The 25,620-nt window shown below is 38.1% G+C and overlaps 1 protein-coding gene across 1 annotated transcript in view; it reads left to right on the top strand.

The window, feature by feature from the left end:
- Nucleotides 1–25,620, top strand: part of FARSB (phenylalanyl-tRNA synthetase subunit beta) — a 70,090-nt gene that overhangs the window by 30,578 nt on the left and 13,892 nt on the right. The window contains exons 15-16 of the mRNA XM_041737150.1: nt 3,404–3,521; nt 13,388–13,543. Of these exons, the coding sequence (XP_041593084.1) occupies nt 3,404–3,521; nt 13,388–13,543 (274 nt within the window). The remainder of the gene's footprint in view (nt 1–3,403; nt 3,522–13,387; nt 13,544–25,620) is intronic.

Below are 25,620 nucleotides of genomic sequence, written 5' to 3'. Positions count from 1 at the left end.
ACTTGAGCCGAAGGTAGACGCTTAACTGACTGAGCCACCAGGCACCCAATTAAAATTTTTTTAAAAATGATTTTATTAGAGAGCATGTGTGCACAAGTGAGAAAGAGCAAATATTGGGGGGGGGGGGAGGCGCAGAGGGAGAGGGACAAGCAGACTCCCTGCTGAGCAAGGAGCCTGACTGGGGCTCTATCCTAGGTCCTTTGAGATCATGACCTGAGCTGAAACCAAGAATGGGACATTTAACCCAGGTACCCCATGTTGATGAATTCTTAACACTTTTTAATCTTTTCTTGATTGGTTTACAGTTGTGTTTTGCTTCCTTTGTGCTATCTAGCCCTCTTGTCTGAACTTTCCATTTCATTCACTTCAAATCAGTTGATTTTAGTACTATTTTCAGATTTCATCTTTTCTACCCATTTTGTAATAAATGAGTCAGCAGCCCTTTCCTAGCATCTCCATTAAGTCATTTACCTTGAAATTAGTTGCTACCTCAGTTCTTGACTATACTACCTCCATTTTTTTCACAGTAATCCTCTAGTTCAATGGCAGTTTCACATGGAGTTCAGAAATATTTCAGTGAGAATACTCTAAATTTTAAATGATACATTACTACATTAGGAAATTGCTTTTAAGTGCTGTTAATATAGTTTATAATGTCTTTGTTCATGAAGGACTTCAAACCATCTCCTCTTTCATACTGGTCTGCTCTCTTTTTCTTACACATGCAATTCTTTATGATTTTCTTTAACCCTGGCTTAGATTCAAGGGGAATCTTGGAATTGGGAGGAAATGCTTTCGAGAAAATAAATGCTTTTATAATATGTGAACTCTGACTTGAGATAGTTTCTATGAATCTTGATTTTTAACATCTGTAAACGTAGGGGATGGAGTCTTAATAAGTTCTAAAAATTTTTAAAGCTCTGAAAATGTTAAGATTTTAAAAGCTAGATTCAATCTCCTCACTAATGTGGTAGATTTAGGCTAGACTACTATTTAAAGAAATAACTGATAATATTCATCAAGTAAATAAATTATTTCTCTGTATTCAGGGTCAGAACTTGGAAGAATTCTTATGCCAATTTGAAGGATTGTGATAATAAGATCCACTAGCTTTTCTACTGCTCTTGAAAGATGCTCATGGGGTTCTTTTCAATAAGAGACACTCAAATCCATTTGGTAGACGGATTTTTCAGTAAATCTTACTGAATTTTTGAGTTGATTCCAAATTTTCCTTTTTTACCCAGTTTCATTTATCAAGCCTGATAGATTTCTTAAAATGTGGTAATGTTCTGTAGGGTTTACATCCTGTATTCTGTTATATCTAAGTGGAAGGAAAATCAGAAACACATTAAATATACTATAAATAGCTATAGTTTAATACACTTTCAGAATCAATATTTTTGCATAAAATCGTTAGATGAGCCCATCTTTTAGACTAGACAGATTCTGTATTTCCCTCCTGCTTTTCTAGTAGGTATGTCCTACCATTACTAATGTGGCTAACAGGTTTGTTTATTTATGGTTAAACGTAAGGTTGTTTATGGGCTTGTAACTCAGTTTATTGCCTAAGCCCATTCTTTCTCTTGCATAATTCTTTTTTTTTTTTTTTGCATAATTCTTAATTTGGGGCTATTTTCTGACAGATATGTTAGAGAATGGATGAAAAGAAAAATGTCAGTTAAAAGATACAAATTTTTATTATAATGATAAAAAATATAGAATATTATCACATTCCCCCAAATTAGCAATAGTATTCCTTAATATTCTTAAATGTCCAGTCATTGTTCAAATTTTCCTGGTTATCTCAATTTTTTTAATAGTTTGTATGAACTTCATTTGAATCCCAAGTCAAAATTGATGTGCTTAAGTCTCTTTTAATCTACAGATTGTCCCCTCTATCTGTGTCTGTCTTCTTTGTGCTTTCTTCATTGAAGAAACTGAGTCATTTGTCTTGTAGTTCCTACAGTTAGGATTTTGTTAAATACATTCCAGTGGTCCCCTATGTTTGTAGTAAATTGGTGGGTAGATCTAGAAGCATGATTGGATTCAGATGTAATTTTTTGTATTGCTGTGAGTTTTTAAACAAGCAAGTAAGGCTGATTTATCAAATGGGGGGTGGGGAACACTAGGAAAACCTATTTACAAAAATAGCTTATTTATATTCCAGTAAGTTAAGCCTTCTTTTAACATTGTAGTTTCATTTGTATAAGTGGTTTGAGCACTTTCTCTCCAGCTGTGAATGGGAGTGATATTTACGAAATAATAGAGTTGAAGACCAGTAGCAGCAGGTGGTAGAGGGACCAGATCCGAAAGGTGTTCTCTTTCCATAGACACACATTCTACCAGAGTGTCTGTGTAGGGGCTTCCTGTTATGCCTGTATGATCTAGGAAGGGCTGCTGTTTTAGCCTAGGTGGTCAGAGCAGCCTTCTGTGGGGATAAGGCAGGGCATGGATTTTATTCAGAATTTGATAGAAAGCTGTTGGAGTTTTGAGCATGGAGTTTCATGATCTGATGTAGGCCTTAAAGGATCACTGTGTGGAAAACAGGCCATAAGATGCCAGGAGTGGAAGCAGGGACACCAGCTTAAGCTCATGCAGTAGTCTGGGCAAAGGGTGTAGTGGTGCTGGTGTCTGCTGTGAGCCCAGGATCTTAACAATGATGCCTTATCACTGCTCATAAATCTCTTCTGGGAACATGATGTGTTGAAAGCTGACTTATCTCCTGTAGCTTAGAGTGAGAAATTTATTTAAGACAGAAGCAGGGAAGGTTTTTCTTCCTTCCTTTCTTTTTTTTTTTTGTTTTGTTTTGTTTTGTTTTTAGAAGTAGAATATATGTTTATATTTCTTTGGGTACTAAGCTGAACACCATAGGCACAGCTTGCCCTTAGTGGCTGCCTTATTTCTTTAGTGCTTACATATTTGTAAGCACTATTCTCTTTTCTTATTGTTATATTTTAATTGCATTTACATTTTCCCTGGTCATGGTTTTTAAGGATTTGATTAATTTATATTTAATCTGTTTGAATGCTTGTATTTCTTATAATCTCCTTTAATTTATAAGATAAAGCAGGATATGAAAATTTGTATATTTGCAATCTTAAAAGCTAACTTTTAATTTTAAAGATGATGCTAAAATAACTGATCCTAGCTACTGGCACTGTATTTATAATATTTTCTCAGTTTTTGATCACATTTTATGATTTTTCATTTTGTAACTTTGGAAGCCAGAGTATTTTCAGTTTTCTTTTGTCTTGGAATTGAAAATTATAAATGATTTGGTTATTTACACATTGCATTTTCCAAAGGGGTCCTATTACTGTGAAGCTGAGTTCTTTTGGCCTTGTCTTAGAACCGAGTTAGCTTGGGTTATTTGGTCAGTGCAATTTCGTGTCTTCTCCTGTAGGTGGCACGCACTACCCTTCTTCCTGGCCTCCTAAAGACCATCGCTGCAAATCGGAAGATGCCCCTTCCTCTGAAGCTGTTTGAAATCTCTGACATCGTAGTCAAAGATTCTAGCAGAGGTAAGAATGAGTCACCTTTCATTTGTACACTTAAAGCAATTTATTGTGAGAATTTCACCTCTGTACATAAGTGAATAGTATAATCACCCCCATGAATCCAGTACCTACCTTTAGCAGTTTTATTGGCACATGGCCAGTCTTCTTTCATCTATACTCCAGCCTACTTCCCCATGTTATTTTGATGTAATTCCTAGACATCTTACCATTTCACCAGCAGACACTTTATTATGTATTTCCAAAAGATATGTGTATCTAAAAGATAAAAGATACCACTTTTGTTTCTTAAATATAACCCATCCAGCAGCCTAGGTGGCTCGGCAGTTTAGTACTGCCTTCAGCCCAGGGTTTGATCCTGGAGTCCCGGGATCGTGTCCCACACCAGGCTCCCTGCATGGAGCCTGCTTCTCCCTTTGCCTGTGTCTCTGCCTCTCTCTCTGTCTCATAAATAAATAAAATCTTAAAAAAATAATAATAATAACCCATCCACTTGGTGTTTAAATTTTCCCAATTGTTTCATAAATTTAGATTTCATGATTGATACAAATCCATCCAAGCAAGATATTGAGATATTTGGTTGCTCTCTCTTCTTTTAGTGGAAAACAAATCTTAAAGAACTTAACATTTATGAAGAACCCTATTAAAACCTCAACTTGGGCACCTAGGTGGCTCAGTAGGTTAAGTGTCTGCCTTCAGCTCAGGTCATGATCCCAGGGTCCTGGGTTTGAGCCCCATGTCTGACTTCCTGCTCTGCAGGGAGCCTGCTTCTCCCTTTCCCTCTGCCATGTCTCCTGCTTGTGCTTGCTCTCTTTCTGTCAAATAAATAAAATCTTAAAAAAAAAAAAAAAAAAAAACCTCAGCTTGAAGTACGATGAAACATTTTCTTCTATGTTGAGGTTTATGTGCATATCATTTTTAAGTATTAGATATCTTGTCATTCCAGTTTAGCAGTGGCTATTCACCATCACTCTTGTACTAGTTATTGTAAATGTGTTTTACCAGGTTTTGTCTTGACTACAGGCTGGACTTGTTGCTTGGCCCACCATTTGGAACTCTGAGGTTCTTTAATAGACATATATTTAGAGTAGTACTTAAACCGGATTGCCAGAGATGTCTGTCAAACTTAGAGAAGTCTGTGTGGAGCTGCATATGAGATCATTTCTTGGTGAGCAGTGCCATCAAATGACTGAATTCCTGGCAGTATTTCTCTGGTTCCTTGGATTTAACTCTCTAAGTCCTAACCATGTTTATTCAGGAGTTTTACTCCAGAGTGCAAAATTCGGAGTGTGTTCTTTATCAGCTGTCAACAGCAAAGGCCTTTTTCTCAGCTTCTCCTGAAGAAGATAATATGGCATTATTCTGACTACCCTGAGTAGTCAACAACTATGGACTGTAAATCAGCCTATCTTAGGTAATAGAGCCATGCCACTTGACTATATGTGGACCTTCCATAACAAACTTTTCAGCTAAAGCTGAATTCCATTTGCTCCCCAGGATGCAGCCTTGTCTTCAGTTAACAGCATTGCCTTGCATTTGTATGGTGCTTTATAATTTTCAAGAATTTTAAAAAATACACCGTTTTTCTTTTGTTAATCTATCTTTTTGAGGCAGATAGGACCAGTGTCTTTTGACATTGGGACAATGTCCACCTAATGTATAGGACCAATGTCTTTTGACATTGGGACAATGTCCACCTAATGTATAGGAAAACTAAGACCAGTAGTAATTTGCCCGAGGCTGCATAAATTTTGGACTTAGAGATAGGGCCAGAATTTGGTCTCTGTGCATATATCCTTAGAGAATAAAAGTTTATTTTACTATCCATCTACGTAGAATCTTCTCTGGGTAGCCAGTCTGTGGTAGAAGTCAGAAAACATTTATAGGGCCAGCTATAAGTAGTTCTGAGTGTTCTTGTTCTTCAAATCCTCCATTGGTACAGATAACTAAGAACTTGTTAGAATTTTAGTGTCAAATTTTTCTGTTAACTTCAACTCCTTTCCTTTCATCTTAGCTCTTTGAATTGTAGGTTTTGATCCTTGGTGATCCAGGCATATTTACAAATATAGGGTAGGGTTAATTATACTGAGTTTCCTCAAAAGTTTTATGTTTTGGTGTTCCCAAGTTGGGGATATATTTACAATTGTTAGATCTTCTTGTTGGATAGACCCCTTTATCATGATATAATGCCCTTCCTCCCCTCTTGTTACACTCTTTGGTTTAAAATCTAGTTTGTCTGATATAAGTATGGCTACTCTGGCTTGCTTTTGTAACATCCATTGCATAATAAATGTTTCTCCATCCCCTCACATTCAGTCTGCAGGTGTTTTTAGGTACAAAATGAGTCTGTTTCCTCAGAAGTATTATAGTACTATTTCTGTAGTAGGCCTCCTTCCTGATGGCAAGGGCTCCTCCCTACAGGGCTCTGCAGGGCTGGGCATGCTTACAAGCAAGCAGCTCAGAGTCTGGAGGGTGAGGAGCAAGCTGGGGTCCCCATGATTACCATAGGAAATTTTCACTGTAAGTGCGCAGCACTTGACTATATTGAAGTCCTTGGTAGGGATATCGTCACTGTTTTTTCTATCATGTGTCTTTTGGGAAGGCCCAGACATAGACTCCACTCTGCCCCGAGACCCATGCTTGTAGATAGCCTCGCCTGTTGAGAGCAAGCTGTTGTGCTGCACAGGTGCTGTAGGCCGTCGTTTAGTAAGTCATCCTGGTGATAACCACAGAAACTTACTCTGTATACTTTTTAACTCAGATTTCCATTTCTGCTGCACTTTGTTTCATCAGAAGGAATAGTTTTCGTCTCTGTAGCAGACCTATTTTATTTGGGTTTTTAGTTGTGATTATTCCACTGTTTTCCCTATGGGAACATTTTTATCTGACATTATTTTTGCCTGCTGTCTTGTACTTATGTTTTATTTTCTTTAAAATTTTCTATCCTGTTAGTAAAATTTGAGGAATGAGAAGAGGTCAGTGTGCTCAGTAAGTTTACCATCTTAAAAACCTAAGATTGCTTTGCGGTGTTTTCTCTCTTTAGGTAGACCTGGATTTTATGTCATAACAAATAGCTTTTTTGATGGATTATTCTACATATGTACAAGTGGACTCCCTACTTGTCATTCAGTGTACATAGAGGATTCTATAGGAAAGGCAGCATAACACATCATGGATTTACTTAAGACTGTACAGCCAGCAGGAGTACTTGGTTTTGAGTCATGGTTCTGCCACTAATAAGCTGCTTAACTTTCGAGAGTTTATTTAATTTCTGCGTGCCTGTTTTCTCATCTGTTGCAATGGGGATGACAATAGCACTAACTAGATTTTTTTGTAAGGATTAAATGAAATCGCATTTTTAAAAGTTCTAGCACTGTTATAAGCACTGTTTCATGTCTTTTTTTACTGCTAGAGTGTTAGCAGTCCCTAGGGCTAGATATGTAGCATCCTGGTCTATGGTAATTTTCTGCGAGAATATTCGATTTGGAAACTTCTGGCCATTAAAGGGTTAATGTCCCCTTGCGGACACTAAAAATGAGGCACTCGGAGCTCATTTTTATCCTAAATTTTGATTTAACTGACTTCTTACCTTTTTTAGGGTTTCAAAACCAAAATATACTGATAGGGCAATTTACTAAAAACAGGAATGTTATGTTTTTAGTCATTCATTACCTACTTCTCCTGAATGAATGAATGGAGCACATATATTTCACTGCCTTTCAAACCAGTAAGCATTTTTCTGTTGGATTTTATATTAGCCATTTCCTCCTAAATATTCAAACTGTTTTGAAAAAGAAAAATCTAGACCATTAAAAGTGAGATGATAGATTTCCAGTAATGTGTAACATCCTCGATTTTCATTAGTGGGGGCCATACCCAAAGTGCTGGTTCAGAAGGGGAGAGATGTGTGGCAAGGGTGAGCAGGACACTCTCATTCATTGTACTAGCAAAAAAAGTGTGTTTTTTTTGTTTTGTTTTGTTTGTTTGTTTGTTTGTTTTTCTTTGCTAGGGTCTGGTTGGAATATAAGAGAAAGAGTTTCCAGTCTTGAGGAAGACGGACTGGTAAATGGGTTTTTATAGGTGGATTCCCTGATAGCACACAGGAGTGACAATTGCCACTGACTTGTTCTCTAACATTAAGGAAAATCCCGGCTCTCAGCCTCCTGTCAGTTTTGTGTAGGCAGGCGTATCTTCCACTATGGAAACGAGAAAGGAATCTATGCTGGATTTCAATATGCCTCTCACAAATTTTGTTTGATTTACATTCCTATTCCTGTAAGTGTAAATGAAAGCCTCCTAGCTCCTGTTTTCATGCTTGACCTCATCAGACAGTTTCTTATGCTCTGGTGGACTTTTTGGTTGACTGTCCATGTTGTGAGACTGTCAGGCCAGCAGCCTCTTTAGCAACTAAGTCAGGCACACTTCTCGGATATTAAGACTTCCACTTGAAGTCCGACACATTCCAGTTCTTTGAGGCTGAGCCAGTCACTGCATTTGTTGAGATGTAAGATCCAAAGTTGCTGCAGTGTTGTTAAAAATTAGTCATGACTCTGGCAACTAAGCTGATTTATACCTTTTGGGCAGGGTGGCATGTGTCTTTGGAACAAGAAGTTAAATGCGGACTCTGCTGTGGGGTAAATTTGCAGCTTTATAACGGAAGTCAATAGAAGCAACCTTGGAGCTATCAAATAAGGCTGCTGTGTGAGTTATTGATTGGTTTCAGTTGTCCATCCTTTCATTGGATGTCAAGAATAACTAAACTATAAACAAAATAGTAAATTACTTTAGAGGAGCAAAGGACCTACTTATAAATTGCTAATCTGTGTGCCCAGAAAAGCAACTATATTTTGCAAAGTCCGACATTCTGGCTTTTTAATATTAAAAGCACATTGAATCCTGCCTCCACGGTTTATTTCCTGATGGTCCCTGAGACTGCCAGCATGCCTAGAAGCTCCCTGGATGGCAGAAGAGAACACATCACTGGGTTGAGCCCAAGGTTAAAAGGGACCATAGCTTCAGAAAGAGAACTTAGTTTGGCTTTGTAAAGGGTATAAGGTCATTTAAAGGTAGCATGATAGAGTCGTCCAATTGTCATTTTGACCGACATCTGTAGAGAATCCTGGTAGTCAAATCACCACGCACTTTAGTGTGAACTACTCGAAGACTTTGAGTTTTCGTATTCTAGCGGATGGAGTAGTAGGTTACAGGCCCTTGACGACGTGGAAGGCTACAGTTCCCTCACTTGCCTTAGCAAGCATTCTCACTCCAAGCCTTTGCTTCCTGTGCAGACCATTCCTGCTGTCTCCAAAGCATTGCTACAGTCCTGTATAAGCTGCCTTTTATCTGCCCCTCAGATTGTTCCGGTAGTTTCTAAAATGTCATATTCTTCCTGAAGCTTTTTTTTCTTAAAGATTTATTTATTGGAGGGCAGGAGGGAGCACACGCACAGGAGCAGGGGAAGGGGCAGAGGGAGAGCTCCCTGCTGAGCACAGAGCCCAGTGTGGGTGGGGCTCAGTCCCACCACCCTGAGATCATGACCTGAGCCGAAATCAAGAGTCAGATGCTTAACCCCACTGAGCCACCCAGGCACCCCCTTCCTGAGGTTTTTCTAAATCAGAGTGATCTATTTCTTACCCTGACTTGTTTAAATGTGGAAATCAAATCTTTTAATGTTAATCACAATATATGAGATTCTAATTCCTTTTTCCTCCTTGGGCCACCGTGGCTGCATAGAACATAAGTAATTCACTGTTTTGTGATTTGGTTTGTTCTTCCAGTTTGCTCCTTCTACCCTTCATGGATCTGTTGTATATTGTAACCTACTGAATATAAGGGCCAGATCTTTATAGTTTTTTCCGTAATTCTTTGCTTGATAAAGAGCTCAGTAAGTGTTTTCATTGTGAGCTTGTGAAATGCTTAAGCTCTGAGAAACTGTCCATTAATTCTGTAGCCATCAAATAATGGAAGATTATTTAGCATCCACATGTGGAATGCAGTGTTCTGAGGAGAGCTTATGTCATCAGTCTGGTTTAATTTAATTTTACTACTTCATATTTTTGGCATGTAGAATTTCCAATTAATAATCCAAAAAATATGGGTGTGAGGAACATTGACATTAACAATACTTGAAGTAGCATCATTCTCCTGTATGATGGCATCTTAATTGTAAATAATATCATTTTTAATATGGAAAGTTATTTTAGTACATTTAGTTCCACATAGTTAAAATCTGCAAACGTGAGTATAATATGCTCTGTCATGCATTGCATATCATATTTTTTTAATAGATAAAAATCCATTCCAGGTTTATGTTAACTAAAAGCCAACCCATAAGGTTATAACTTTTTCCTTCATGCATTGAGAAGGTCATAGATTCCCCCCACACACATTAATTTCTTGGCTTTCAACATTACAAAATAAAAAACAAAAAACCTAGACTTTGGTGTTATAATACAGAAATTTTAAGGGAAATTATTCTTAAGTTTTATGTTCTTAAAATTTATTTGTGCTTTCATGGATATATATTAAGAGTAATTCTGTTCTTTTCATATTAAAGTACACGTATCCAACTTCTCCCTAATCCTTCTCTTAAAATTAGTTGCCAGATATTTTCTATGCACATACGACTATTTATTTTACATTTCCCTGTGTAAATACTAGAAGTATTTATCTAGTGTTGGGGCGCCTGGCTGGCTCAGTTGGTTAAGTGTCTGCCCTCAGCTCTGGTCATGATCTCAGGGTCCTGGGCTTGAGCCCTTTGTGTGGCTTCCTGCTGAGTGAGGAATCTGCTTCTGCCTCCCCACTTGTGCTCTTTGTCCACTCTGTCTCTCTCTCCAATAAAATCTTAAAAAAAAAAAAAAATGCTTTCTAGTGTTCACACAGAGGGAGTTATGCTTTACCTGTCCTGTACCTACCTTTTCCCTATGAACACCTTCTGTCCATCTCATTCTTTTTAATGGCTATGTAATATTCCATTGTGTAGCTGCATTATAATCCAGACTATTGTGAATATTTAGGTTGCTACCAGGTTTTTGCTAACATGTCTGTTGTAATGAATATCCTTGTACCCTTGTACTAATTTATATTTGTAGAAATAGAATTGGTCATTCCATAGGTAAACACGTTAAATGCTTGCTGTCTTAAATTCTTTTCCTTTTTCTCTTTCTTTCTTTTTTTTTTTTTTTTTTTTTACAAACTTAGAGCCCTACCACCAAACAGTGTATAAGGGTTCCTTTTTTCACATATTAGTTTTTAGGGTGTATGTCTTTACAGGATTCTTGTAGCTACTGTGAATTATTTAATATTACATAGAAATTCTTAGGGAAATATATAAAATTTGCTATAATTAGCTATAATCTCTTAGGCACCAGTATTAAAGAAATGGATTGGATAGAATGCATTAAAAATCAGGGTGCTTCATTTTATTTTCTCAGTCTTGGCCAGACTACAGACTACTAATCTCATGCTGTCAGCCACTGATTACTGTGGAAGCCTTTTTGGTTTTTCAGTAGCCTTTCTCCTGGCATCTATATTTAGGCCTTCAGGTGAATATGAAAATAGAGTTGTTTTCTTGAAGACTCTGCCCTTCTCCAGGCTGTCCATATAGAATAATATAACCTTAACACCCGTAATTTGCTTCTAATCATGGGTACTTTAGTAGTGAAAGAGGATCTACACCAAGCAGGGGCCCATTTGAAAAATTTGAGTTGTAGGCAATAGTTTTACTTTACTGAGGGACATCATGTACCATTCTTTTTTTTTTTTTTTTTTTTTCCCTCCTCTTTTAAAAAATCATTTGGCGTGTTCTTTCAGCTTATAAACTTGTAGCCGGCCACCCCCCTCTGTCCTTTGGGTGGTTTAGATCAGCCTCTCCAGGCAGTACTTTGAAGTCTGCAAAATACATTGGTAATTTAGGCTGACATACTTGGCAGGCCCATTTAAAAAGCAGGATTGTTTGATGGCATGACACAAGAGGTCTGTTAACTGAGTTTTAAAGAACTGAGGCATTTCCAACAAATCCTTATTTTGGCATGAAATTTAAATAGTTCTTACTTTGTGGCATTCAGTGAGTGAACTTCCTGTGATGTAATATGGTCCCTCAGTGCAAAATACTAGGAAATGAGAATTTTACTATACCTAGCAGTTTCTCCAAGGGAGTAATGGGTGGAACTGAAGATGTGGTTATTTCCTCCTTTAATTCAATTCGGCTACAGTAAAAGGGATATATCAACAAGATGGAAGGAAGGAAGTCTAGAGGCAGTAGTAACACTTGGGAAATGTGGAAGGGAAATGTGGAAAAAATGGCCAATCAGTGGTGGGAGTTGGAGGGGCAGCCTAAATAGTTTCTTACAAGGCCCTAAAAACCTGCAGCTTTTCTTTAATATTGGAGAATCGAGTCCAGAAATACATAGCTCATTTGTGTGTGTGTTTGTGTGTTATGCAAACATCTTGAAACCTTCCTTGAATAGAGTATAATTTTAAATCCTATATTTTTTTTATTTTAAGTTCATCCGTCAACTTGTTCTAAATTCTAAGTCTTTAAACCAGATGTTGCTCCTTTTATCAGAAAGGTAAGTTTTACATAGTTTGGAGATCAGGAAAGAAGTATTTCAAGGCACAAAGCTTTCCAGTATGTTGCTAAGCTGTCTGAAAGCTGGCATTACTGTTGGGCTCTTCTCTCCCAGCAAAAATGGAACAACAAAGTAGTTTGAATACATGTCTGTGTGTTAAAGTGGAAGCATGTGACACCAACAAATGGGTACCACATGGCAAAGATACCCAGGAGCAAGTCAGTAATATGAAAGGGATAATTTAGTTCTGTTTCATTTCATTTTTTTCCCTTCAGGGAGTATGCGTGTATACGTGAGCGTGTGTGTTCCTTCAGAGAAATCAAGCCCCTCATTTTAGTTTATGCATGTGGTTGGTTTAGTGAGGTTTATGCCTGCCTGGTTTTAATATTAAGCTTTATTCTTACACCTTCAATTAGAGTATTTAGATATACCAGATCTCTTCATTCTTGCAAATGGAAATGATAGTGACAGTGATACAGAACTTCCTTTCCAGCATCAGCTGGCTGACTTCGAATGTGACCCACTGTCTGGGTCTGGACCTGGTTAATGGTTTTGTGTGTGTGCTTACCTCCCTTTCTAGGCTTTAGTCATTTATTCAGGAATTAATTGTTGAGGGTTTAGTCTGCAGGCCCTGTGCAGGCTTTGACCATCTCCCTCTAGGGATACCTAGAGCGGGGTGCCCTGAACACAGGAGGCACTAAAATGTTACATGGCAAGAACAATTATTTCTCACGTGTGTTGGGTCAGAAATTTAACTCCAAATACACTTTCCATGAGTTTAACAATCCTGTTGATGGCTAGAAACTATAGTTAATGGACTTCAAAAATACAACACTTGAGAATACTAAAGTAGGTGACCTATCAAAACCAGTTCAAGAATGTACATCTTTGACTATATTAAGTAGGTATATATCCATACTTAAGTTTGCTCTTAGATTGTTTTCATCTAAGTTCTTTAGAGGTTTTCTCCTCTAAATCCTTCATAGACTTAGAGATTTCCAGAGTTTAGTAGAAAGAACATGTGTTGGAGAGCCTACTACTCTTTACCTAGAGTAATCACTCTCCTAACTTTAGTGATAGTTATTCCCTTCTTCACTTCAGTTTTCCAACCTATGTGTGTTCTTTAAACAATATAATTTAATTTAGACTTTTTGAACTTAATGGTCTCTTTTTTTTTTTCCCCCCAATATGATAAGCATTTGCTCTAGCTCTTAAGTTTCATAAAGATGCTTTTTAGCCCCAGAGTACTTTCTTAAGTAATGGTCACTATGGCCTTGTGGCCAATTCTTTTATTTTTTTCAGATGTAGGTGCAAGAAACTACAGGCATCTCTGTGCTGTTTATTACAACAAGAATCCTGGGTTTGAGATAATCCATGGGCTACTGGACAGAATTATGCAGTTGCTTAATGTACCTCCTGGTGAAAAGAAGGGCGGATATGTGATCAAGGCATCAGAAGGTAAGACTGATCAGCTGAAACCAGAGTTAGTGATAATGTAATGAAGGGTCCAGGGCTCTTTTTTTGATAGTTTTTCAGTTTAGGGTGGGAAATAGAACTTCATTTCATTTAATTTTTAGTATTTTCCAGAAAACATTCCTTTTCTCTGCAGCATCTTAGAGAAATGCTTATAGAGCTCTTTCTAGTACTACACAAAATACTTTTGTTCCAGCTGGGTGTGGCAGCCCTCAGTAACTGGCACCATCAAGCCACCAGCACTATGGTGAGACTTCTGAACTCAGAATTCCAGACTGGAAGCTTGGAGAACCTAAACTGATTATTTGCTCAAATGCTAGCTACATGTCTATAGCTTTTAAGGCAAAAAGCCTGACAAATTATCCTGAGAGATTTCACATGTTAATTAAGTCATAAGGTTGACTGAGGAAGAGTGAGAATCCTGTATAAAAGCTGAAGTGCAGTAAAATGTGTTGGAGGGTTTAAGTTAGGCTAACAGGATGGGGTATATGTACTACTAACGCACCTGGCTTTGCATCATGTGAGGAGTTCTGAAGTTTTTGCTTTTCGTATCCCTAGAGTTTGAATCTGAGTTTGTTTTGTTAGGGATCCAGAAACAACTTGAAAGAAATATTTGACCACTTGTTCCTACTGCTTACCTGACAAGTTTTTATAATTATTTGGCATCTTAAATTTCTAACAAAACATTTTTTTAAGTGTTAGTTGGCACATATAGTGGTTTGAAGTTTGTTGGAGGACATATTTTTGTTTTTGTTAGATTTTTCTTAGTCCTCATAGATTTTCTTTATTGGTTTGAATTTTTTTTTTTTTAACTTGAAGACTTATTTTGAAAATGCAATAATCCTGAAACATGGGCCTTTTAGGTTGAAGATGTGTGAGGCTATTTATTTATTTATTTATTTATTTATTGGTTATTTTTTTAAATGAAATTGAGAGATTAAATATGGCAGAGAGTTACGTTTTCTTCCACATCTCTCATTAGTAATTATCCAGTGAAAACGTGTTATCCTTCTAGAACTCTGGAGTTCAGAACTGGATCTTGGAGTTGAGCAGGTACAATTTCCTGGTTTGACAGTGAAGGAACCAGGACTGGGCAGGTCGAGTGAGCCCAGCTGCGTGTCAAGGCTCCTGCTGCCCAGTGCTGCTCCTACAGCACCAACTTGCCTGCCTTCACAGTGCCTTTACTAACTCATTCACTGCTTTGCTCTTCTAGCATTCTCTTTTAAGATGCGGTCATCCAAGTGAATAGCAACCTGAAAGCTGATGTGGCACATCTTTTTACCTTCTGAAGTCTTAGAAACTTCCCTTCATAAACAGATTAACTGGATAAAAATCAGTTCTCTGAAACAGATTATCCCATGTATAGGAGTCCTTGATTTTTTTTTTCTTCAAAGGTTGCAAAGAGCTGAAATGGTAAATTGGAGCATAGACTGTTATGGATATGATACTTATCTATAACTTTTATATTAACGAAGTGCCTTGAGTTTTCCAAAGAGGGAAATAGTGCAACGGAGGGCACCTGGGAGAGGATTAATGAGCTTCTGGGAAGTCAGATGGGCATTTGAAAGAAGGAATAGGTGGAGACAGAAAGCAAGACAGGCCGCATGAGCAAAGATAAGTATAATGGGAAACATGGTCTAGGTCAATGGGGTCTGGCTATAAGGTCAGGAGGAAGCTTAAGACTACAGCTAGAGTTCTGGATGCCAGAAGGATTTTAGCTAATCGGGGAAAATATTGAAGTGGGTTTTTTTTTGTTTTGTTTTTGTTTTTGTTTTTTTGTTTTGCAAGTAAGTGATATGACTTAGATCCATACATCTGAGGGATTAATCTGGCAGCAGTATGGAGGTTGGGTGGCATAGAGAATAGGGGTAAAGAATGGTTGGAAGGTATTAGAGCATATACTGTCATATAGTCTATACTAAACTATAGTGTGAGGGTGTGGACTGGAACATCAGCACTGGGCATCGCTATGTCAAGGAGAAGACTGACTTAAACTTCTGAAGGGTAGGAGCTACAGCACTTAGCATTTGGAAAATTTCATCGATATGTGCTGCTTGGAACCTTTTATAATACTAACCAGAATGTGTCAATCTTCTTAAAAGTCAGATTTTTATAATTCTAGACCTATAATAATATTTAAATCCTTTATTGTTTTGGTGTTAAAATATGTAATGCTTAGTACTTAATTTCCCTAATATGTAGATGTCTGTTTTGGTTTGGAGTGTTTTTTTTTTTTATTAGAAAATGCATTCATAAACTTCAGCCTTTTCATGTGGTTGTAGATCTTCATGTTCAGTTTTTTAGACCAAGTTGTTACTATGGTTTTGATTTAGTATGAGGACAGAGTCAATATTCTCTTTCCTTTTGAATTTATTTAGGCTTTCATAGTAGAATATTCTAATGTTTTAAAGTTTTGACGTTTATGAAAGGATTTAGGAGTTTGAAAAGCTTTGGTATAGCTTCTTTATGTATATGGGTGGCCTGGACCAATACATACTTAAGTATATCTAAACTGGCTATTTTGGGAAAATAAAACAAGGTATTTACTTCTGCTGCCCCATCACCAGCATTGGCCACATCTTTTTTTTTCCTAAGTGCTTTCTGTAAGAACCATCAAACCAAAGTGAATTACTGTCATTCTGAATAATAGTTCCTCATTTCTCATAGGCATTTCTAAGTCTATTTTGTTTAATGACAAACATGATCTTTTTTTATGGTTAAAGAAATCAACACTTAAAGTAAGTGGTTTGTCAAAGTCAGTAGCAAAGCTGGTATTCATCTAAAACTTCATGTATGTATTACATAGATCATGTAGATGTACATATAGATCTCCTAAGTAAATATGTGAACACAGGAATTTGGTAGTAGTCGTGTGTTTGGCTACATCATTTCCATCGATTTATTGTTATTTTGCATATAGCTTTTTCTGCAAAGAAATGGTCTTCACAGTAACAAACAGAATAGAAGCAGATTAAGAACTACCATTCTTGATTACTGAGTTGTCTTCTGTTACTCTGGCATATGGTGTACTTTTTAATAATTAAAAATCCCTGGTGGCTTTGCATTATAAATTAGTTGAGCTAAGTCTATTCACCAGAGATTCCTGCTAATGTGAGTTCATTGGCAGTTACACCTAATTTCTTCTGTCTTTTCTAATGAATGCCACCACCTTCCTTTTGTGCTGTGCTGTGCGGTGGTCATGGTGAGTGGAACAGAATTTGATTCCCCTTTGAGAAATGTGGCCCTGTCCATTGTGAGAGAAATCTGGAAGCTCATTTGATCAATCATTGCATTGATCCCAAAGTGTTCTGTTGACATTGGAGTGTAACCTTATTTATTATGAAGGCAGGAGCTCTCTGCAGCCTGTCGAGTCTGTGGTGCAGGAGCACTCCTGGCTCATGACTACAGACAGGTAGAAGCTGTGGTCTCTTAGTCTCAGAGTTTTCACTTGCTGAGCATATTTGCACTTAACATAGCCTGAGATAGACTATGGAGTTGATGATAGAACAAGGGCAGTTAAGTGGTAGGAGAAAAAAAAAGAACCTTGAACTTTTTAGCAGGCTATAGAACCTTTTGAGGGTTTCAGAAGGGTTCAGCTCAGTGTTTTAATGGCATTTGATCAGATTACTGCAGCATATATATTTATGCCTCTTCACCTTCCCCTCAGCTCTTTCTCTTTAGTGGTTTTTTGCAACCTAAATAATGTATGTCAAAATGCATTTATCCTTTTCAGAAACCACTTTTGGGCAAGAAAAAAAAACTCAACATTTTTGTATTTAGGACAGTTACGTGGTTGCTGGGCAAATCTGTGGCAAAAATAATTTCTTGTAGGAGGTGGTAAGCTTTGTGTACAGTTGGCTGCATTTGGTGTGTATTTTTTCCCCTTTTTAATTTGTTACCTAGTTCAGTTTTGATGGATTTATAATTCTCCAAAAAACTTCAGTTAACTTGGGACAAGATCTCTGAGAGACAGGTTTTACAACTTTTAGTTTTGATCATTCTAGTTTTCAAGCTGCTCAGAATTCATTTTGTGAAATGAACAATAACCGTGTAAGTGATGTGCACATTTAATCCTGTACCATATGTACCCATAGTAGTGGTTATTTAGGCCCCTTCTGTTACAGTAACACCTAATGATCATTGACTTGACCTGTAGGTCATGACCTTTTCGGACACCTGTGAAGGATTTCAGATGCTAAAAAATACGGGTGAAATTGTGAGGTTTGCTGGGTCTTCGCACTGCTTTTTAGTGTAACATGAGCTTGGAAATAGATCTGTTGAACAACTTGTTGAAGTAAAGGTGTTCCATTTATGGTTTGATTTACACAAATGTTCTGGACTAGAATAAAGGGGGGAACCATATGATGTGTCCACACCTAGTTACCACCAACAAAGGCATCACTCTTTTAAGGCATTGTTTATTTTTATTTATTTTTTATTTTTAAATACATTTTTTAAAATTTTTATTTATGATAGTCACAGAGAGAGAGAGAGAGAGAGGCAGAGACATAGGCAGAGGGAGAAGCAGGCTCCATGCACCGGGAGCCCGATATGGGATTCGATCCCGGGTCTCCAGGATCGCGCCCTGGGCCAAAGGCAGGCGCCAAACCGCTGTGCCACCCAGGGATCCCAAGGCATTAAGTTTAAAAGAAAAAAAGGTTTGAATTGTTTTTAAGTTTCCCAACTATATTACTCTGTGTAAAAACAATCCTATTCCTCTGCTTCTCTACTTTTTCATGTTTGAGGCAAGCCTTCAAATACAATTTTTGTTACCTTCTCTGAAGATAACAAAAGCCTCAAACCAGTTACACAGTCGCTGTGATCCCCATACAGGGGGCAGCACTGAACCAGGGGCCACAGTGTTTATAAAGCTCGAGCAGTTAGCATGCAATTCACTTAGCCCTGGATTTTTGAGTGTGTGTCTTTGCCTCCCTCTCATACGTGTACCAGAGTTCTCTCCACTCATGTTTTATTTCACTTCACGCATGCGCTTTTGTGTGTGTGTGTGTGTGTGTGTCTACTTGCTGATTTACTACTCAGCAAACTGGAGTGCTTGATGCCAAGTCCCACTTGGATGACTCAGCTCCGTTTCCCATCTGACAGATGTTGTCATAATTATTGCTCGACTTACTTTATTGTCTCTCCCCTAGGGAACATTTTTAGACTTTTTCCTCTAATTGCCCCTACGTATTGTGTACTCTGTGTATAGCTGTGCTTCATACATAAAAAGAGTAAGTATAAGCCTTCTTGAAATTGGGGGTTAAAAATAAAGTTCTAAGTTAAAAGTTCTATCTACTGAATAACTGTTAATGTTTTACTTATATAAACTATAGTGTGTCAAATTATATATGCCAATTAATCACATTTTGAAATTTAAAAAATTTTTACAGCGAAAGTAAAACAGCTGAAACTAATTTCTTAATCATTAGTGAATTTAACTTTTCCCTTGAGAGAAAATCACTAGCTGGTAGTCAGATATTGTCATTGTTTTTTCCTTTTGGCACATGATGTAATTAACGATGTGCTGAATAACTTTGAATTAGAAACTTTTTATTCCTCAAAGTCTGAGCCATGCACAGAAGCTCTTGGAGTCAGACATGAACAACATCCTCAAGGCAGCTGCCATCGGCCTCTACGCATGTGCGGGCCACCTGTCCACATGGCTTCATGATCTGTAAAAAGTCTTGCAGTCACAGAGTCACAGCCATCTATTGCCATGGTTTGTAGTACTGACTGGTCTTGCGTACATTTACTTTAACATCCGTGTCGGTGCTATTCCTCTGATGCCCAAGACAACCTAGTGAGAGGAACTGAATACTAGGGAGTAAGATGGTCAGGTTGGGTTCAGCTTTGAGGGCCACAAACCATTTTCTTCATACCTCCTTTTCTGCCCCCAAGGACTAATTTTTATCCCTATAAGCATGTAGGCTCTAAATGAATCCATTCTTTGGAGTTACTTAAATTCAGCTATTTATATAGTAGGGAAAACGTCTATTTGCCACCTTGTATTCCTTTTTTTTCCTGCTTCCAAACTAGAACCTAGCTTCTGCTATTCTGTAGAAAAGACCATGGCCCAAATACAAAGAAGTTCATTTTTACCTTATTTCAGGGGCCCAGATGCTGCAAGTTTAGAGGATTTTTTTTAGGGTACCTTCTACTACTCAGTTTTCATGTTACATATAAGAAAGCTTTGCTTTCCTCAGGTAGTAGCAGTTTGACACATTGGTCAAACTTTGGTGGTACGCTGGTTTTGGCACGTGGTGGGTATGCTGTGGCGTGTTGGTTACAAACACTATCCTGTGAATCCTAGGAGCGATGTATTCTGGTAAGCTAAATGTCAACCTTCTGGCCAATCCAGAAGATTAAAAGGATGGATGGATGGGTGGGTGGATAGAAAATAGGTAAACCTACTGAATAAATCCCTAGGTAGGGCTAACGTGGAGTAGTCCACTGAACACGTGGCCGTTCAGGATAAAAGCCTAATTTCCCTGGAGCACTTAACTCTGCCTTTGATATAAACTGTTTTTTAAGCCATTGATATTTGGAGTCTTCTTTTTTCAAAGATAAAACCAATCCTACCTTACAAGATCTATTTTAATTTCCACCTGCCTGAACTCCTTGGCAGAATTAAGTGCTGTCCAGCTCTAAGATGATAGAATCTCATGTTTCAAGCTAATTTCTAAGTCATTTTAAAATTAACTCTTAGCAAAATCATTTTTTCTTTCTCTCAGTTGTTATATCCCTTTACTCTTGACTTTTGAGCACAGTTTTGATGATCCCCTCTCCTGTCCACATGTGGAGAGGTTTCATTCCAGCCGCCTTCACAATCGCTCATCTCATGGACGCTGTTGGATCTTGTCTTGAAGGCTGTTGTTGCTAACCACTGGCATTTATTTCCAGTGTGTATTTTAACAGCTAATGAAGACCTGGGCCATTCCCAGGAAATATGGTAGCGGGTACGTGGCTTCTAAGATTTTAGTAACGGCAGGTCCTGCTGTCACATGGAGTGGTGTATTGTGAGTATGAGACATGATTGCTGTGAGTCCAGCTGCTCCTAAATCAGCAGTCAGATGTCAGCACTTGGATGGCCTCCAGGTCTTATTGCTCAGGAAAACCAGGTATCTCATGCTGTTGTACACTTCCAGGTACTGCAAAATTCAGAGTATTTTTCATTAACACTGAGCTAAAAGGGAAAAATCTGCTAAAACATTGATTCAGCTCATATTTCTTAAGTTCTTTGGTAATTTGAAGAGTTAATGATACGAGTTAATATAATATGGTAGTGACTTTTATTTTATTCTGATAAACTCAAATTCCTTAACACAGTCACTTTATTTTTTTTTATTTTTTTTTTTTTAAATTGATTCTTTTTTTTTTTTTTTTTAACTTTTTTAAACTTTATTTATGATAGTCAGAGAGAGAGAGAGAGAGGCAGAGACACAGGCAGAGGGAGAAACAGGCTCCATGCACCGGGAGCCCGACGTGGGATTCGATCCCGGGTCTCCAGGATCGCGCCCTGGGCCAAAGACAGGCGCTAAACCACTGCGCCACCCAGGGATCCCCAACACAGTCACTTTAAAATAATGTATGATAGCTAATATTTTTTTAAGATTTATTTATTTATTTATGATAGAGGCAATCCTATTCCTCTGCTTCTCTACTTTTTCATGTTTGAGGCAAGCCTTCAAATACAATTTTTGTTACCTTCTCTGAAGATAACAAAAGCCTCAAACCAGTTACACAGTCGCTGTGATCCCCATACAGGGGGCAGCACTGAACCAGGGGCCACAGTGTTTATAAAGCTCGAGCAGTTAGCATGCAATTCACTTAGCCCTGGATTTTTGAGTGTGTGTCTTTGCCTCCCTCTCATACGTGTACCAGAGTTCTCTCCACTCATGTTTTATTTCACTTCACGCATGCGCTTTTGTGTGTGTGTGTGTGTGTGTGTCTACTTGCTGATTTACTACTCAGCAAACTGGAGTGCTTGATGCCAAGTCCCACTTGGATGACTCAGCTCCGTTTCCCATCTGACAGATGTTGTCATAATTATTGCTCGACTTACTTTATTGTCTCTCCCCTAGGGAACATTTTTAGACTTTTTCCTCTAATTGCCCCTACGTATTGTGTACTCTGTGTATAGCTGTGCTTCATACATAAAAAGAGTAAGTATAAGCCTTCTTGAAATTGGGGGTTAAAAATAAAGTTCTAAGTTAAAAGTTCTATCTACTGAATAACTGTTAATGTTTTACTTATATAAACTATAGTGTGTCAAATTATATATGCCAATTAATCACATTTTGAAATTTAAAAAATTTTTACAGCGAAAGTAAAACAGCTGAAACTAATTTCTTAATCATTAGTGAATTTAACTTTTCCCTTGAGAGAAAATCACTAGCTGGTAGTCAGATATTGTCATTGTTTTTTCCTTTTGGCACATGATGTAATTAACGATGTGCTGAATAACTTTGAATTAGAAACTTTTTATTCCTCAAAGTCTGAGCCATGCACAGAAGCTCTTGGAGTCAGACATGAACAACATCCTCAAGGCAGCTGCCATCGGCCTCTACGCATGTGCGGGCCACCTGTCCACATGGCTTCATGATCTGTAAAAAGTCTTGCAGTCACAGAGTCACAGCCATCTATTGCCATGGTTTGTAGTACTGACTGGTCTTGCGTACATTTACTTTAACATCCGTGTCGGTGCTATTCCTCTGATGCCCAAGACAACCTAGTGAGAGGAACTGAATACTAGGGAGTAAGATGGTCAGGTTGGGTTCAGCTTTGAGGGCCACAAACCATTTTCTTCATACCTCCTTTTCTGCCCCCAAGGACTAATTTTTATCCCTATAAGCATGTAGGCTCTAAATGAATCCATTCTTTGGAGTTACTTAAATTCAGCTATTTATATAGTAGGGAAAACGTCTATTTGCCACCTTGTATTCCTTTTTTTTCCTGCTTCCAAACTAGAACCTAGCTTCTGCTATTCTGTAGAAAAGACCATGGCCCAAATACAAAGAAGTTCATTTTTACCTTATTTCAGGGGCCCAGATGCTGCAAGTTTAGAGGATTTTTTTTAGGGTACCTTCTACTACTCAGTTTTCATGTTACATATAAGAAAGCTTTGCTTTCCTCAGGTAGTAGCAGTTTGACACATTGGTCAAACTTTGGTGGTACGCTGGTTTTGGCACGTGGTGGGTATGCTGTGGCGTGTTGGTTACAAACACTATCCTGTGAATCCTAGGAGCGATGTATTCTGGTAAGCTAAATGTCAACCTTCTGGCCAATCCAGAAGATTAAAAGGATGGATGGATGGGTGGGTGGATAGAAAATAGGTAAACCTACTGAATAAATCCCTAGGTAGGGCTAACGTGGAGTAGTCCACTGAACACGTGGCCGTTCAGGATAAAAGCCTAATTTCCCTGGAGCACTTAACTCTGCCTTTGATATAAACTGTTTTTTAAGCCATTGATATTTGGAGTCTTCTTTTTTCAAAGATAAAACCAATCCTACCTTACAAGATCTATTTTAATTTCCACCTGCCTGAACTCCTTGGCAGAATTAAGTGCTGTCCAGCTCTAAGATGATAGAATCTCATGTTTCAAGCTAATTTCTAAGTCATTTTAAAATTAACTCTTAGCAAAATCATTTTTTCTTTCTCTCAGTTGTTATATCCCTTTACTCTTGACTTTTGAGCACAGTTTTGATGATCCCCTCTCCTGTCCACATGTGGAGAGGTTTCATTCCAGCCGCCTTCACAATCGCTCATCTCATGGACGCTGTTGGATCTTGTCTTGAAGGCTGTTGTTGCTAACCACTGGCATTTATTTCCAGTGTGTATTTTAACAGCTAATGAAGACCTGGGCCATTCCCAGGAAATATGGTAGCGGGTACGTGGCTTCTAAGATTTTAGTAACGGCAGGTCCTGCTGTCACATGGAGTGGTGTATTGTGAGTATGAGACATGATTGCTGTGAGTCCAGCTGCTCCTAAATCAGCAGTCAGATGTCAGCACTTGGATGGCCTCCAGGTCTTATTGCTCAGGAAAACCAGGTATCTCATGCTGTTGTACACTTCCAGGTACTGCAAAATTCAGAGTATTTTTCATTAACACTGAGCTAAAAGGGAAAAATCTGCTAAAACATTGATTCAGCTCATATTTCTTAAGTTCTTTGGTAATTTGAAGAGTTAATGATACGAGTTAATATAATATGGTAGTGACTTTTATTTTATTCTGATAAACTCAAATTCCTTAACACAGTCACTTTATTTTTTTTTATTTTTTTTTTTTTAAATTGATTCTTTTTTTTTTTTTTTTTTAACTTTTTTAAACTTTATTTATGATAGTCAGAGAGAGAGAGAGAGAGGCAGAGACACAGGCAGAGGGAGAAACAGGCTCCATGCACCGGGAGCCCGACGTGGGATTCGATCCCGGGTCTCCAGGATCGCGCCCTGGGCCAAAGACAGGCGCTAAACCACTGCGCCACCCAGGGATCCCCAACACAGTCACTTTAAAATAATGTATGATAGCTAATATTTTTTTAAGATTTATTTATTTATTTATGATAGAGGCAGAGTCACAGGCAGAAGGAGAAGCAGGCTCCACGCAGGGAGCCTGACGCGGGACTCGATCCCGGGTCTCCAGGATCACACCCTGGGCTGAAGGCAGGCGCCAAACTGCCGAGCCACCCAGGGATCCCCATGATATCTAATATTTTGTCAGAATAAAGGAACAAAATGAAATAAGGTGTTGAATTTTCCAAAACAGTAGGAAATACTATGACAGAACAAAACATGTATGCATATATTTAGGTAGTTTGTTTCCTTCTTAAGATCTGTCCATCCAGCTATTGGAGTGGCCTAAAAGCAAAAGTTTTTTTTGTTTTAAGATTTATTTATTTTTAGAGTGAGTGAGTGCAGAGGGGTAGAAGGAAAGAATCTTAGACTACCTGCCGAGCAAGGAGCCTGCCACCTTTCTCAGTCTCACGACCCTGAGATCATGACCTGAGCCAAATTCAAGAGTTGGATGCTTAAGTGATGAGCCCATCCAGGTGCCCTGAAAAGAGTTTGTTCTTAAGGAATAATTGGGAGTTATTTAAAACCAGTAACTACTCTCACTTCTTTTGAAGTAGATGTGGTTTAAAGCAAATAAGTATATTGAATTTACCCATCTTCAAAATGTCCATTTCCCCTTGATGTACTCAAATTTAGTATTCCCTTTTCTTTCCAAGTATAGAACTGGGGCAGTAATTTTTAACTTTGAGAATTTGATGAAGGCACCCTTCAGAGGTGCATCCTATAACTTAAGCCCCATTTTGTTTTGTTTTTTAAAGTTTTGAAACTGTTACAAGCTTATTTTTAAAATGCAAATACAGTCTTTTCTCAATTGTTGGAGAGTAAGTTACCACCTGATGCCCCATTACCCGGAATGCTTCAGTATTTCCTTCAAAGGACATTGTCCTGTAGAACCACAATATAATCCTCAAAATCAGGAAAACCTCATTCTTCTTAATGCTAACCACTACCCAATTCTGAGACCCCATGCAAGTTTTATCCTTTCCATCGGAGACTCCTGGGTTGTCTGCAGCCTCCATGTCTCACTGGTCTCTTTCTGAAGGGTTTTAGAATAGTCTTTACATGACTTTCATGACCTTGACGCTTTGGAACATCACAGGCCAGTGATTACGTTAGTGCACCCCTTGATTTTTGGGTTGTCTGTGGTTTCCTCACTGTTAGATTCAGGTTAGGCATCTTTGGAGGAATGCTGCAGAAACAACGCAGTCCTCTCAAGTGGCACACAGTCTCCATTTATTTCATAACTGATGCTGTCTACTTTAATCAGTGGGGCTGTGAGTACTAGGCTTTCCTGTAAAGTTATTCCTTCCTCTGTTATCGTGAACATTTTGTGGGAAGAACTTTGAAACTATTTAAATGTCCTGTTCTGAATGTGTCTTCCTACTTGTATCAGTAGGGATTCCTTATTTCTTATTCAATATTTTAATCCATTATAACCATTTATGGTGATGCTCACATTGTCCCCAGTTTGGCCAGTGAGTGTTCCTTCAA

This window comes from Vulpes lagopus, chromosome 22, assembly GCF_018345385.1.
Source record: "Vulpes lagopus strain Blue_001 chromosome 22, ASM1834538v1, whole genome shotgun sequence".
NCBI classification, from domain to species: domain Eukaryota; kingdom Metazoa; phylum Chordata; class Mammalia; order Carnivora; family Canidae; genus Vulpes; species Vulpes lagopus.
This window is presented reverse-complemented; position numbering and strand designations above follow the sequence as displayed.